Here is a 16,815-nt window from a genome sequence, read left to right as displayed (position 1 = left end):
CTGTCAGGGGGGTCTTCAACTCCCGCCTCCGGGAGAGCTTCTCCCTGATCCCGGGGGAGGTTGGAGACATGGACTCCGAGTGGGCCATGTTCTCCACCTCTATTGTTGATGCGGCTGCTCGTAGCTGTGGTCGTAAGGTCTGTGGTGCTTGTCGCGGCGGCAATCCCCGAACCCGGTGGTGGACACCGGAAGTAAGGGATGCCGTCAAGCTGAAGAAGGAGTCCTATCGAGCCTTGTTGGCTCGTGGGACTCCTGAGGCAGCTGATGAGTACCGGCAGGCCAAGCGTGCCGCGGCTCGGGCAGTCACAGAGGCAAAAACTCGGGGTTGGGAGGAGTTCGGGGAGGCCATGGAGGAGGACTATCGGACGGCCTCAAAGAGATTCTGGCAAACCGTCCGACGCCTCAGGAGGGGAAAGCAGTGCTTCACCAACACTGTTTACAGTGCGGGTGGAGAGCTGCTGACCTCGACTGGGGATGTTGTCGGGCGGTGGAAGGAATACTTTGAGGATCTCCTCAATCCCACTGTCACGTCTTCCGAGGAGGAAGCGGAAACTGGGGACCCAGAGGCGGACTCGTCCATCACCCTGGCTGAAGTCACTGAGGTGGTTGGCAAGCTCCTCGGTGGCAAGGCTCCGGGGGTGGATGAGATCCGTCCTGAGTACCTCAAGTCTCTGGATGTTGTGGGACTGTCTTGGCTGACACGTCTCTGCAACATCGCGTGGCGGTCGGGGACAGTACCTGTGGAATGGCAGACCGGGGTGGTGGTCCCTCTGTATAAAAAGGGGGACCGGAGGGTGTGTTCCAATTACAGGGGAATCACACTCCTCAGCCTTCCCGGTAAGGTCTATTCCAGGGTGCTGGAGAGGAGAATCCGACCGATAGTCGAACCTCGGATTCAGGAAGAGCAGTGTGGTTTTCGTCCTGGTCGTGGAACACTGGACCAGCTCTATACTCTCCATCGGGTCCTCGAGGGCTCATGGGAGTATGCCCAACCAGTCCACATATGTTTTGTGGATCTGGAGAAGGCATTCGACCGTGTCCCTCGTGGTGTCCTTTGGGGGGTGCTCTGGGAGTATGGGGTCCGGGGCTCTTTGCTAAGGGCTGTCCGGTCCCTGTATGACCGGAGCAGGAGCTGTGTTCGCATTGCCGGCAGTAAGTCAGACCTGTTCCCAGTGCATGTTGGACTCCGCCAGGGCTGCCCTTTGTCACCGGTTCTGTTCATTATATTTATGGACAGAATTTCTAGGCGCAGTCAGGGGCCGGAGGGGGCCTGGTTTGGGAACCACAGGATTTCATCTCTGCTGTTTGCGGATGATGTTGTCCTGATGGCTTCTTCGAGCCAGGACCTGCAGCAGGCACTGGGGCGGTTTGTAGCCGAGTGTGAAGCGGCTGGGATGAGAATCAGCTCTTCCAAATCCGAGGCCATGGTTCTCGACCGGAAAAAGGTGGTTTGCTCTCTCCGGGTGGGTGGTGAGTCTCTGCCCCAAGTGGAGGAGTTCAAGTATCTCGGGGTCTTGTTCACGAGTGAGGGAAGGATGGAGCGTGAGATTGACAGGCGGATCGGTGCAGCGTCTGCAGTGATGCGGTCGCTGTATCGGTCCGTTGTGGTAAAGAAGGAGCTGAGCCGGAAGGCGAAGCTCTCGATTTACCGGTCAATCTACGTTCCTACCCTCACCTATGGTCATGAGCTTTGGGTAATGACCGAAAGGACAAGATCGCGGATACAAGCGGCTGAAATGGGCTTCCTCCGCAGAGTGGCCGGGCGCACCCTTAGGGATAGGGTGAGGAGCTCGGTCACACGGGAGGAGCTCGGAGTAGAGCCGCTGCTCCTACACGTTGAGAGGAACCAGCTGAGGTGGCTCGGGCATCTGCTCAGGATGCCTCCTGGACGCCTCCCTAGGGAGGTGTTCTGGGCATGTCCCACCGGGAGGAGGCCCCGGGGAAGACCCAGGACACGCTGGAGGGACTATGTCTCTCGGCTGGCCTGGGAACGCCTTGGGGTCCCACCGGAGGAGCTGGAGGACGTGTCCGGGGTGAGGGAAGTCTGGGAGTCCCTGCTTAGACTGCTGCCCCCGCGACCCGGCCCCGGATGAGCGGAAGAAAATGGATGGATGGATGGATTTTAAAAAATCAAAGCTGTTTTTTGTTGGTAGCTGATCTGAGTATTTCCTTATGACTTCTTAAGCAGACAAGAAATAGTAGATATATATAATTTAAAACGACAAAATAAGAAATATATTTGTACCTGATGGGTTCACTCGTGGCTTTGTCCTTCACGGTAGAAGAGAAAGAGGAGTGTGTCTTTTCCTCAAATAAAAACGAGAGAGGGGGCTTGACAGGGTCTAAAACACAGTGCTGGAGTTACTCAAGGTGACTCCAGAATAAATGTACCTTACAGAGTCAAGTTGACAAGTCTCTAGCCATCATAATCAGAGTACATTACAGAGTATACAACACTAGATGAACCTTCAGGTTTGCGTCGGTCACTGAGCAGGTATTTGTTGGGGATGGTGAGGTAGCATCTCTGCAGCCGGCGCCGCTCTCGGTTTGGGCCCTCGGTCGGGTCCAGCTGCCAGGACGTGGGGTAAGAGGTTGGGTCGTACCAAACAGCTCTGGAAAAACAAGAAACATACCATTTTTATCAGGTTGTAAGGCACTTTTGAATTTTTCATGTGAATAAAATGCAATTAGGGCAGGGCAATAAAATTGTATAATGATGACACATATTGATCAATTTCAATTTTGATTTCATTTTATCTTTTCGAAAACTGTACTAAAAAGCATTTGTATTTATTTCATAAAACATGAACCATACAGACTTTTAAACAGTACCAGTACGGTTTAAAACAAAAACAGCCCAACTTATTTCCTCAAAAGTCCAAAACACAGGCTATTACTGTCAGAGATTTATTGTTGAGTCTTCTTGATTAAAAGGCCCAACCATATCATTGATGATTAGACATGCCTGAATCTCGATCTCTATTAAAAATAAATTAACTGCATAGCCCAAAATGCAATACAGTATAGACATTAACTGTTTTTTACTCCTTCTACTTAAAGCCTCTGCAGTACAGTATTCAGTATTTAAAGTTACAGGCCCACCGGTCGTGTGTGTGCTGCTGCACCAGCTCCTGCCAGTGTCTGCTGGCGCTCAGGTCGGTCTTATAAAGGCCCCTGATGTGCTGGATCACCTTCTTCCTCTCCATGCCCTGACGCAGAGACACGTTCTGAGTGATATCAGCCGCGATCTTTGAAATGTCCTTAGACTTCCCATCCAGCCTCTGGATTAGACTGCAACAAGCAAAGAGGATGAATTAAAGGTACAATAGAGGACCTTGCCATTATATCAAACAAAAAAGTAATACTTTTAAAAAACAAATATTAGTTAGTATAGTCAACAGGTTCAAATCAATTTATGTATTTAACTGATAAAAAAAATATTATTGATAAAATAAAGTTGTTTAATTTCTGAAGATTTCCAAATATGTTTTTACTAAGCAAAGGAGTGCAAAATCAGTAAAAATAATCATCTCATTGGAGAGTAGTCACATCTCAAATAATCAATGAACATGTACAAACATGTGAGTGTTTGAATATGAATTATCCACAAAATGTTAATTGCATACATTTTATTATTTAAATGCATTACTAGTTAATAGTGATGTGTTAAATTCATAATTGGAAAGACAAATCTTACTTTTTCTGGGTACTAGCCATTTTCTTTTCCCAGGCAACTTTGCTTGTTTTCTCTTCGGCTTCGTATTTGAACTTTTCCTGTTTAAATAAAGGCTCCAATATTGACACTTGTAAAACTTCTGTAACATGTTAACCGGGGTTGTAGTCTAACCTCCTTTATGGCCTTGAGTAAGTCTTTCTTATGGGGAGAGTTTGGAGGGATGCAGCGATGACCACAGAGCTTCAGAGAGGTCATGAAAACAGCCACTGCGTTTTGTTCATCTTTGGTTAAATTGTCTTTGTGATCGTGAAGCATCTCATAAAGGTACAGAGACAATTTTGGACCATGCTGGAAGACAGAAAGTAAAATGTAATTCAACTAATCAACTAAATCAATTAAAGTTGGACTAGGAAAATAATTAAATCTGTCTACTTTCTTATTTTGAGTAATGTGAAAAAGCTAAGAGTCTAGAGTGTTAGAAAAGTAGTTATTGCAGTTTCATGCATATTAATGCAGAAATATAGTGAAAAATGAACAAGCAGAAAATGGACCAAAATAGTGTACAGTACAGCAAATCTATGTGACACAGTATAGACTTAAACTTAAAGGGGCACTATGTAAGTGGTCATCACCTGCTTGTCCCTGCTGTTATTCGTTTGCCTAAAATGTTTGACAGTATGGCATTAACCCTATAGCGTCGGATCCTATCGTCGGTGATAGCGCGCGGATGCGGACTTTCCAGCAGCGTAACTCCGCAACCAGTTGTGCTCTCATGTAAATTCAAACAGCGTCTCAAAGCGGAGGCACGGGGCTATTTAAATATTTTTCCGTCAGTTACGGTAATCTGCCTCTGTTGCTCCGCGAAGGTGACGAATGAGAGCACGGGTGCTGCGGGGATTTTCCCAGTCATTTATTCGATGCGTAAAAGAAAAAATACGGATGAAAGTGTAAAATAGAAGTAGATGTGTAAAAAAATGCAGTCAATTCTGATACTTCCTTTAATATGATTTTTATGGCTAACAAAAATATAAAAGTCTAGGTGACCTATACTGGCCCATAGTGTGCTCAGTCCTTAAAGGGTTAAAAGCATTTATCTCCATGGAGACAGGCTGTTGATGCCACTAAACCAAGTTACAGGTCAGATGTGTGGAGAGGTGACCCTGCTCACAGTACAAATGTTTTTCCAGGCATTTTTTTCCTCAGCAAAACACCTATAATTGAATATATACAAGATTAATATGTTTAACGCTATATTGTGGAACATTCCAGGCATAGCAAACACATGGTGACAAGCAGGTGACTGACCCTTTAAGACCAACTTTAAGCACAGAACTTTTAGCACCACAAGCCAACTTGTTCATACACCCACCTCTAGACCAGGACTGAGGCTCTCTTTGAGGATGTCCAAATGCCTATGATCAAACACAAACTCTAGTGCCTCCTTCCTTTCAGACAGAGGTAGTGCAGGGCTGAGCGTGTGAACCAGCAGACGCCCGATTTGGACCCGAAAAGTGTCCCGACAAGACCAGAGGATCCTCCTCCACTGGTGATGAGGGGCACCACCTCGGCCTGTACTGCCCTGTAGAAAAATGGAGATTATATTTTATTTATGGAGATACCCGCTTTGCATAATTATTAACATGATAACCTGACCATCCATCCTAATAATTTTTCTTTATGATACATGTCTTGATATTTTTAGGATTTTGATTTCCAAGTAGAATGGATGACCAAAATGCACAGCAAAAAGTAATCCAGATGAGTTTAAATTAATAATAAATAAATACATTTCTGTTGATCTGAGCATTTATAAGTGTTAAATAATTTGTCAATGGATTTCTTGTTTCTTGACATGCTATACTTTACTTCATTTAAGTAATTTGAACTTTTTTTTTTTTGCAGTTTTGAAGCAGTAACATCATGAAGTACTTTGGTTATAAACATGCCAATAAAGTAATATTTCTGCTTGGTTCTCTTGACTAAGATTCTTACTCAAGATCTCCTTCAAATCATCCAAATCGCATTGAAGGTTTGATGAAATGCAGAGAGCAAATTTACCCACACGATCAATAAAATCCTTGGCCCATAGACTTACCAGGCTGATTTTGATGCCGTCCATCATCAGTTTGAGTATATCCTTCTGCAGGCTCTTCTTGCTCGCAGGAGGGAGGGTGAAGGGGGTGGGGGAGTGAGGGACAGAGGAGGGACCACTCTCGTCTGGAGCCGTGTCTCCTGGTTCAGGGGTGTAGAGCTGGTGGTCCGGGGTGTCAGGGATATTCAACAGGTCAAACAGGTCCTGACTGACATCTGAGAAAAAAAGACAGGAAAAGGATTAGACCAGATACAGTATGTCTGACCTGTACATGCAGAACTAAGAGCAGGGTATAACTTCTATATATATATTTATTTATTTATTATTATTATTTGTACCCTATAACACATGTCAACAGTACAGCAAGCATTGAATCAGAAAAAGGCCAAAATATGTCCAATAAGTTGAATTCTTTTACGTTTCTTCATGTTGTTCTAATTAATTTGAAATGCTATTTCCAAGGCGATATGAATGAATCATGTTCTTTCTCATATTGATCAAAAAATTTGAACTTTGCTCCAAACAACATGACTTAATGACATTGGACTGGTTTGGGACCTTTCCATTAAAAAGACCCTAGCTAATCATTGACAAATATAAATGACTGAATCTACATCCTGACTCAAATGTGATTAATTGCATAGCCCTACTTCTCAATGTCTTCTCACTGAACATAAAAGTACAGTGAGAAAATTACAGAAGAAAGTGGTTTACCAAGCACAACTCAGACAACATAAATAGGCCAAAAAGTGTATCAAAAAACCCTTGAATTTGTGCCTGGCTAAAGCATCAACTTTTGTGTATCCTTGAAACTGCAGCTACATTTGGACTAAGCTGCAGTTATAATTTGAATTCATAACCGCACAGAGCTGGTGCATAGAGTGGGCAGATTTGTACCATGGTAAATGAGTCTGTTGACGGCCAGCACCACGATCCTCTGAAGTCTCTGGACAAACTCTGTCTCGCTGGCTCGGATGGGGTTTTCCTGGCTCATCCTCCTCTGCATCATCTGGTGCAACTCGTCACTGGCCACAGAGCGCATCCGCATCAACAGGGAGTCGGTTTGGGCAAGAGAGAAGCGCCGCCGGCCTACGAGAATACAACAATATGTGGGTAATTATCAGAAGAAACACAGGATAAAACACTAACTGGTTTGATTCATGCATGCAAGTTCAGAGCAAGGTTAATCAGATGGATCATAAACCGATGAATGTGAAAAATTCACTGATCAGAAAACCATCTGTGCTGAAATGCTTAACAGTTGCTCAGTTAAGCATTTGAAAAAAATTACAAACACACAAATAAGTAGAAATTCACTTGTTCTAGGCAGGTTAACTTCAGAGATCTAGAAAGGTAGGTAGGTATCAAAGACATATTAATGATTAACTAGAATATAAATATAACAAACCAAAATATAAAAAATTCAGATAAAGAATTACACTGCTACATAAGGCACAAACAGGGACAAACTCCCAACAAAATTAAGACTAAAAACTAAACAATAACAAATTTAACTAGGACTCAAAAATCACCCCTACAACAGTATGCACAAGTAACATATGATATATTACATGATAAGTTATAAGTATTTAAAACTAGGAGAAAACAGTCCTATATCTTCAGTTTAAAAAAAAAAACAGACAAAATTAGGACTATACCAAGGATAACCCTAAAAACCAACCAACAAGGACAAAAGTAGGATTTTTAAAAAGTACTTTAATCCAGTGGTTAACTACAACATATTCAAGACTACACACTGACTATTATAAAACCAGGAACTAGAAACTAGGAAGTAGAAACGGATCAAAATCAAGTATACAACAGGGTTATTAGAGGTTTAATCTAGAGCTAAATCAGGTCTAAAAGTCAACTATAATATTTCCACTGTCGTTCTAAACAACTCCAACTCTAAATTATGCAAACCCACATATGGCACCACCTGTTTGAAACACTGATCTCAACGTTTCAAAATGGTAAACATTGTTGTGATTAAGCTATTTAAAAAACACACAAACGCACCAGTAGCACAACAGTGTACTGGGCAAGTTAACACCAGAGTAAGGGAGCGTTCACTGCAAAATGGTGAGACATGTCCCCATGTACGAGGTCATTGTCCCAGGCTACCTGCGTCAGAGTGGAGCATGTAGGACGGAGCGCCTGCTGGGGAGGGGAGGGGGGAGTCCTGCGAGAGGAAGCTGAAAGAGGGGGACATGGGGATCTGGCCATAGGAGCAGTAGTGTTGCCGGGGGATACGGGGGATTATGGAGTCTTTGGGATTGGATCCTTGAGTTTGGGATAAAGATGATGGACAAACAGGTTGAGGTTAGACAATGAGATGGGAACATAAACAAATATGTCTATGGAATTATCTTAAACTAGGGGGGAATAATGAGACACAACTGGAACTACATAATTATAAAATAAACTAAAAATAATCATTTGAAATGTGATTTCAGTATGAAGATACACTATATAACTTTCCTGATGGAATATGTCAACTACTGTTCTCTGTGGTGAAATTGTTCATTGCTTCACCTAGAATGTTCCATATTATGACAATTATCTGTCTCCTGGACACAACAAGTTACAGGTCAAATCTGTGGAAGAGGAACCCATTCATAGTAAGAATTCACCTTCAGTTAAATAAATGCCAGATGGATACATTTAATGCCATTCAGGCAAAGCAATAACATCTCCATGGAGATGTAAGCACCCTACCACAAAAGTTACATGGTGTACCTTTAGTATATACAGTATACAATTCAAATATTGTATAGATCTTACAAATTTTAAATATAGAAACACACTGAAACATAACTTGTAAAAGACAGGGAAGCTTGCTATGTAGCCAGTGCATTTTCATAGTTTGGAGTCATTACATTTTTGGCAGGATTAGTGCATTGGATAAAATTATTTTCCAATTATTATGCAAAAGGGAAATGACTTGAGAATAATGGTTTCAAGTATCATAGCCAACAAGAATCATTATACATCTCTATATTACGGTTTTTATGACTGAAACAGTTTAAAACACAAATAATGTTTTTACCTGCTTTAGGACAACAGATGAAAGTAAGATAATGGGCTAATCCCAGCATATTTATGTTGGCACTGTTTGCTGACACATTGAATAATATGTATTGTCCTAATTAAAAAATATTCAAATAAAATAAAAATATTAAAAATATAATAAAAAAGAAGCTTTTTTCAGAAGGTCAAAATGAATTCAATTGATTATTATAGCTTACCTGCGATGCTTTTTCGTTTCTGGTAGATGGCGTGGTGTGGCGAGGTGGGGGCATTGACAGAGCTGCTGAGTTTTTGAGGCTCCTGATTGGCTGTCGTCTTGATGAACTCTATGGCCGACTGAAGAACCCGGAACTGCAGTGCCACAGCCATTTCTGCAGTCATTATAGAGATAGGATATTTAACAAAGAACAATAGGTACAACATAATAATAATAAAAAAATATGTCTATTAACAATTAGAGGAGAAATTATCCATTCTTTTTAAAGGATTTCGTTTCCAAGAGAGGAAAATGTCTAAGTGTTCAATTCTGATTGCACTTTCGATTCAGGATTGAAAAAAGTAGAAATACAACATGGAACATTTTCACAAGTTGAAGTATAGTCTTACATCTTTTTCAATGCAGTTTGAAAATGTGAAAATTATCATATGATTTCTTTACAGAAGACAGCAGCTTTACCCACAGCTGAAGGATCAGTACATTATTGCATGATAAATCAGTCATTCTGGAGTCTATTATTGCCCGCAAAATATATACTAAAATATTCATAAAACTTGCAAATTGGATGGAGTGTCTTGTCCAAGAGCACAACAGCAGAATACATTTCAGGTAGTAGGGCTCAAACTTTCAACCTTCAGATCAGTGGGCACACCATCAACTCCACTAACTAAGCTACTACCTTGTTTCCTTTCAAAATCTCTGTTCTACATATACAGTATCTATTCTATTAGGATTCCCCTATAGCTGGCTGCAATTCCTTTGGATTACACAGTGTATTGAATAGAACGTCTTTCAGGGGTTACCTTGTGTGCGGCGCATCTTGCTCGTTTGCATAAATCCAAGCAGAGTAATGAGGTCTTCGATGATGCGGAAGTACTGAGACCCCGAGGAGCTGCAGGAGTGGATTGTCACGGCAACCAACAGCTGCTGTATGTCGCACACCAGGAGCTTGTAGTCGTTCGGTGGGATCCTGGAAACAAGATGAACATGAGAAAATAATATTAGGCTCAGGAAATAAGCCCACTGCCACTGTGAGTCAGATCAATGAACAGAGAGGAGATTAATGATTTTGTAACACGCCTTGAAGCACCAAGACAAGCTTTTAAACTACCGTGTGAAGTGCAGTTAGCTGGATTTGAAATGTTACATGAGGCAGATCTTGTTAAAAAAAGAACAAATCAAATAAGAATTCTTAGACCAGTTTGCAACAAGGTGGTCTAGTTGGGCTGTACCCCAATAGTTTTGGTCCACCAGACTACACTACAAATTTGCTCCCAACTCACTCCAAGCCTTCCCCCATCTGCTTTTGTTGATATAAAACATTATAATTCCAATAAAATAATGCTAGGTCACTAGAACCCTATCAACCAATACATTTTTATGATCTAGAAGAGAACATTATGGATAACTAGCTTTTTCAGCACAATCTGGTGAAATATCAGGAACGACTTGTTTTCGGTTTTTATCATGATAAGCAATATTATTGTTTATTATCTAGGACAGTAGGGCTTTTATTTAGTTATAAGGATTTATATGGAACTGCAGCAGAAAGGAGAAGTTACTGAGTTAGGGTATTAGCTAAACATTCAGCATTTTTTGGTATTTATATGCAAAAACACAGATTAAACTAATTTAATAATTTTCGTTGTTTCCTAGTACTTATTTCTGCATAAATAGTTGTTTTTAGTTGTAGTCTTATGAGTCAACTAAAAAGGGAGTGCGAGGTTTGTCATGCTCCCTTTTTAGTCGACTAATCGATTGGCAGGACATGTCTTTAGTTGACCAAGAATTTGTTTAGTTAACTACAACCCTGTTAATATCCCATCCCTATTGAAGCTAATTCCAGCTCATGTGGCAATCTTACCATAGTGCACCTTTCACAGTTTTATAAAAATATAATCAGTTTTCTCGTACAGTACCAATAGTTTGCCTTTTATTTGGTTAGGCACAAAGTTCAATATGAATATAACACAACCCCAGCTCCTGTCTGTAGTAGCAGTCTTACCCGTTCTCCATGCCGTTGAGAGTGGACAGTGTATTGAAGAGCACATAGAGCAGCCCGTGGTCCAGGAGGATATCGGCCAACTTGGGGCAGGCATTGATCAGCTGCAGCAGCATGCACAGGATGTTATGCACAAGGGAGTTTTCATACAACGAGTTTTCTATGAGGCCCAGCACAGGAATGATACAGCGCCGTCTGAACGGGGAAATGCTCTCCATCTCCTCCAGGTCCAAACTACAACAGATCACAAATTATCTTTGCTCTCAATTTATTCAAATATTACCCTTTGCAGGACTGTCATTTAACATTTTACAATGTGCTATATGGTTCAAGGTAAGGTACTTTGACATTTTGAATTTCAGTGTTCAATGTTTTAGGAGATATTCCAAATTAAATTCCCTTCTAATTTTCAGCTGGTTTCAACCTAATAGGGAATCTAAACCTATAGCACCTACAGTCAATCGTTAATCAGTGCTAGTGAAGCCTCTGCAGCTCTATGAGTGAATTCTAGAGGTTCTGGCCTTTCACATGAGGCATGGCCTGTCCATATACTAAGAAAAAGAAAAACGTGTATGCAGGGTAAGGCAACCCAGCAACCCAGGTTCAATTGTGATTATAGTACCTTTAAAAAAAAAAAAGAATGCCAGCTACATAAAATCCCTTTAAATGTATTCACATATTCCGGCATTAACACTTACTCTTCCTCTAGGCCCACAGGTCGCCCAAACAACATCTCCAGAAAGCACTCGAGGAGGCCCTGGCTGCCCTGGTGAATGTACAGCTGATTCGCCAAGAGCGAGAAGCCGTGATTCTTAAGAAACTTTTCCTTCTGCTCCTTCTGGGCTCGACTGAAATATGCGTCCAGCAACTGTAAAAGAGGCACAAAATATGTCAGCCATTTTGAAGTATGTCTTGAAAATGGCCATAAATTCAACTTTTGGTAATAAAACCATTGCCCCAAACCACATATCATGTTCTATGAGTGAGTTAGCTGCCTGAAGGAGAGGCCTATACGATACATTAAAGGTAGGATACTTTGGACATTATAGAGATTAAAGATAAACATATTTATGTTATTATTTTTCATGTGTAAATACATGTAATGTGATTTAGGACCGTTCTCTAGAAAGCGACCCACTATTGGCTGGTATGCTTTTTCTGTTGGCTCTTAGGTTCAAATCTGGATGTTTGGAAGGTTTAGTTAAGTCACAGTATGTATTACCCTAATTTTTAGCTTCATGCGTAATGTGCAATATTTATTATTAGTAGTGGTATGCTGCCCTATGATGTATTGAATATACTTTTACCCATTTTACTTGAACCCCTTAGATCCCTGCATGGAAAATCGAATGCATACACAGGTGGCAAATACATTGCTTGAATCTTGAAACATGACAAATTCCTGGTTTAGTTCTGGACTGGGCTAAGACCACAGTCCTGCATTTAACACACCATGTGAGAAACATTTGAGAGTCACACGTACCTTCATGACCCCTTGCTGGATGAGAGGAGACGAGTGGTTGACCATGACGATGAGAGCCTCCGGTTGGATGAGTTTGTCCATGACCTCCTCCAGCATCAGGTCTGGTAACAGCAGCAGCACGCCCCTCAGGAGGTCATACAGGCCACAGCAAATCAGCACCAGGCAGTCCTCTGTGCTGGACCTGGACACATGCACCAAAATCTCTCTAAAATGGAGCTAGAATCACAGTATGAACAAGATAATAGAGGGTGGAAGTGATACAGTTTTGTATAGCTTAGTATAGGATAGCCTACCTTTACAGATGAGAGGATGCGGGCCAATCAAACAATGCAATTATAAATGCAATATTTTCAATGCAGGTAAATACAGAATATACTAATTAGGATGAATTGCTAAAAGATTGAGACTTTAAGTAGCACTTTAGTAATAGTACCTTCTCAAAAAATCCTGCAGGCACCCCTAACATTAACTGGGCAATGGTGATGGTAGAGAGTAAATTATTACATAACATTATAACAGGTTGTGGACTGATTTTTTTTTCTGTTTGGTAGTCTTAACCCATCATTGTCTATATAGGGCAAGTAGCAAACATGTGATATATGTTTTAAAGTTTTCATTGTGGAACTTTTGCAGAAATCTCCAGATACCAATGTACTAGATGTAACTTTATGAACCTGTAACTTTCTTTTTACCTGTCATTGGACTCTGTTTTGCTGTGGGCGCGCTCATATCCCGGTGAATAGGTGTAACTCTCCCAGTCCTCCGGCATTGAGCCCCTCTCTGCTGCACTCGGCCACCGTCCGATCGCTAACGACCCATTTGTAGCGGGAAACGCCAGCCCCAGACTGGCCAGGTTGCTATGACTCCGCTGAAATGACTGGATGCCCTTTAAACTGTCCGGCCTTCTGGGCGCTTCGTCACTTGCCCAGTCAAAGCGGTCTTCGGACTCCGTGACCCCAACACTGCCCTCTGCTAAACTGTCCACCTCCGCTTCGTCCCGGTCCTCCTCTATGCTGATGGAGGGGGTCCGCACTCCGCCCTCAGCCTCTCTGGAGTCACAGATGGTTTTGGCAGATTCACAGCTGCTCAGTAACTGCTCGTCACCCTTCTTCAGAGTCTCGGTGCTGCCCAGAGCCTGCTGGGCCGAAGGGGAGACGCCATCACTGTCACCAGACACAGGGCCACCTCCGTTCCCCAGGCGAGGGGTGAGGAGAGGGGAGGAGTAAGGAGAGGGGGCAAGGCTTGGGGGGCGTAAGGACTGGTCGTCTCCTCCGTGTTCAGCATAAGAAGGATGAAGATGGCCTGAGGAGAGCAATATAAAATGTCACAACTTGAACAACTTCAAACTAGGGAGGAAAAATATTGCTAACAAGCAGAATATTATCGTGGACATTTACAACTTATTGAATACTCATGTCTGTATATGAAATCCATTATTTTGTTGTAGCCATATGGTAAATAGGAGGGGCAACTACATTACATCATTTTTACTTAAGAACCATGACAATAATGATGAATTAAGAGGTTGTCAGGGTAAAAAAACCAAAAAAAAACAATGCCAAACTCCTAACCACAATATTGTAATACTTAAAAGGTGCATTAAATCATCTCTATATTGCGTCATTATCAATTTATCAATCATTATTTTTATTGCTTAAAATTACCTTGTAATAGCATTGGGGTTAAAAGATAACCCAATAAAATAATCCAATACTGTTGATATTCTTTAAAGCTTATAAAAACACAACACAATCAAAAGGAGCTATTGCCAGTTTTTAAAATGGGTTTTTTGAGAAGAAAAAAAATCACACTCAATGGAATACATCAAAGAGAAATGGAAGACTGAAGGAAATCTGAAAATATCTCATGACGAGTGAATATATGCCAGTCTCAGCGGATATGTACAAAAATCACATACTTGGCGAGAGTTTAACTAGAAATGTTTGGTGAGCTTTTTTATAACACCAAAGCAAAAGGTACATTTTGGGGCAGGTAATGCCAGTTGCTGGAGACAGTGTGGGGTTTGTGTAGCTGATCTTTGGGATATATTTAGGCACTGTCCAAGGACAAAACCATTTTGCCCTTAGTTCCACACACAGTAACTAATATATTTCACTTTAAAATACCATTCCTCTTTTCTACTTTCTTTTAGGTCAGTTTAATAATCAGAGACTTAGAAACAAATATCTCTTTTCTATTTTGACATCCGCTGCTACGACGATGACTCCTCCCTCATCCTCCCACAATATCAGAATGGATAAATATGTTAAATATATATGTGATGGAAGCAATTACGTTCTCTGTTTGTCTGAAAGAAAATGCTTTTATTAAATTATGGCCTAAATGGGTCAGATACATAAAGGCTTTATGGACAGATTTTGTGCCTGGCATAACTACTCTTAGGGAGTGTAAAGTTTTCTTTTCCATTCCTTTTTGTGGAATTTTTATTTTATCTTTTACTTTTGTTTTTATTTATTGTAGGTGCACATTTCTCTCTCTCTACTTGTATAAAATTCTCTTTACATGTATATATCGGTTAAAAAAAAGACAGATGGTGGATGGCATACGGAGCTATTTTGAAAATGAATCTTGTATCTGTAAACCACTATCTGAAAATAAATAATTACACTCTAAGAGCAAGGCCAGTTGCGTAGTCCGGATTGGCGTCAGCAGGGCCCCACCATGGAGCCATTCTCAACAGAAAACGTGGCTTACCCTCTCCAGGTGGAGTCACTTCTACGCAACTTTGCCTGGAGGCCTCACCTGCTTGTCTCCATGGAAATAGATGTTTAATGCCATACTGTGGTGCATTTTAGGCAAAAGATTACCATCTTCATGGAGACATGCTTTATAGAGCTTACACAACATCATTTTTAAAACACATGTGTGCTTCTGAAACACTGCATTTTACATTCGGCATGTCCTTTTAAACCTGATGTGTAACTCGTGTATTGATGCATCTTATAGTCTCTCATAAGTTACCACATTTTAAACCATCTTTCACATTCTATTGTAAAAGTTATCTTATTCTGTATTTTTTACCATGTGAAAATAAATAAAACTAAACTTAAACAAGCAGGTGGCTGACTCTCCATCAAAAAAATTATTACACCTTTAATATTGTGATAATATTGTAACATAATATTGTAAGTTGAACATGTATTTTACAGAATGCGCTGATCAAATAACACATTTTCATGACACAAAAAGAAATCTGAAGAACAAACAGTACTTTTGTTCATTAGCATAACACCTTCTTATACCCATGTAATGTTCCCAACAGAAATAGGATTTGTAAAGACCATTTGCAAACAATGGTGAAAGAGGCTTAGTATGGTAACATTTCCTTTAATTAAAGTTGTGATATTACTGTGATACAAAGTGACACAGCTCCATCGGGACGGCAGCCAAGAGCATTACTGAGAAAGACTAAACGTTTTTGAAAGCAAAATGGGAGGGAGACAACATACACTCACTGACCTCCTGTTTATACGTTTTATCCCCTGGGACAAGTGTTTGCATTAGCTACTTAAAATATAACACTAGTGACCTTCTGTCTACATCAAGGGATTCGTACTGCAAACAACATGACTATATTGGATGCTTTTTCTGCAGATTGCCATGCTATTAAGATGTTTAGAGAACAAACAGTGGGAAATAATGGGCTAGGAGACTGAAGTTGACCATATGAAGTCACAAAAGGTCTTATAAAACAGAAAAAGTTTTCAAACTGGGATCAAAGAGGAAGAAGTTAAAACTATATTATCAGATGTTGTAGTTATCAAAACCTTCAGAAAAAGACAGACCGTTCTGGCTCACGACTTCAACCTGCCACCCACTGCTGTGATTATAGTTTGACTTCAACTAAAGAACTGCTGTTAGGTTTCAAGAAGAAGTTATGGAGAAGTGCATAATTGGATCTTTCAATGTCAGTCGCTCAAAGGTCCTATATTATGCAAAGTTGACTTGTGTGTTTTTAGCCCCGTTATAATGTTCAACCTCCTTCAAAACATACATGGAGGTGTATTGTGTTTCATTCACACATGTTTGAGTAACCATTTTTTTATTATTAGTCTTTGTCAAAATGCACTGTTCCACCTTGTGATGTCACGAATGATCTATCCTTTAACTTTTATTCAGTTGGGCAGAAATTATACAAATGATTCTAGTGAAGGTGTATGCAGTTTAAAAAGACAGTGGGGGAGTTCTTATATCACCACATAACATCACAAAGGTAGAACAGAGTGTTTTCTGTTTTGACTGTTTTCTTAAAATTATATGAGTTTGTTTTAATGTATCCCCCTAGACAAGGTTA

General features: G+C 41.0%; 1 protein-coding gene across 3 annotated transcripts in view; it reads right to left on the bottom strand.

Moving 5' to 3' along the window:
- The window catches only part of lyst (lysosomal trafficking regulator), an 89,489-nt gene that overhangs the window by 18,382 nt on the left and 54,292 nt on the right, over positions 1 to 16,815 (bottom strand). For all 3 annotated transcript variants that reach the window (XM_033980231.2, XM_055227288.1, XM_055227289.1), the window contains 14 exons: positions 13,193 to 13,802; positions 12,501 to 12,681; positions 11,716 to 11,885; positions 11,021 to 11,251; positions 9,819 to 9,985; positions 9,017 to 9,169; positions 6,666 to 6,857; positions 5,772 to 5,983; positions 5,046 to 5,255; positions 3,848 to 4,024; positions 3,698 to 3,774; positions 3,103 to 3,291; positions 2,467 to 2,612; positions 2,246 to 2,342 (listed from right to left, as the gene is read on the bottom strand). In XM_033980231.2, coding sequence (XP_033836122.1) covers positions 2,246 to 2,342; positions 2,467 to 2,612; positions 3,103 to 3,291; positions 3,698 to 3,774; positions 3,848 to 4,024; positions 5,046 to 5,255; positions 5,772 to 5,983; positions 6,666 to 6,857; positions 9,017 to 9,169; positions 9,819 to 9,985; positions 11,021 to 11,251; positions 11,716 to 11,885; positions 12,501 to 12,681; positions 13,193 to 13,802 — 2,812 coding nt within the window. The remainder of the gene's footprint in view (positions 1 to 2,245; positions 2,343 to 2,466; positions 2,613 to 3,102; positions 3,292 to 3,697; positions 3,775 to 3,847; positions 4,025 to 5,045; positions 5,256 to 5,771; positions 5,984 to 6,665; positions 6,858 to 9,016; positions 9,170 to 9,818; positions 9,986 to 11,020; positions 11,252 to 11,715; positions 11,886 to 12,500; positions 12,682 to 13,192; positions 13,803 to 16,815) is intronic.

Source organism: Periophthalmus magnuspinnatus, chromosome 15, assembly GCF_009829125.3.
Source record: "Periophthalmus magnuspinnatus isolate fPerMag1 chromosome 15, fPerMag1.2.pri, whole genome shotgun sequence".
Taxonomy (NCBI): Eukaryota; Metazoa; Chordata; class Actinopteri; order Gobiiformes; family Gobiidae; genus Periophthalmus; species Periophthalmus magnuspinnatus.
The sequence above is the reverse complement of the archived record's forward strand: the minus strand, read 5'-3'. Positions and strand labels throughout refer to the sequence as shown.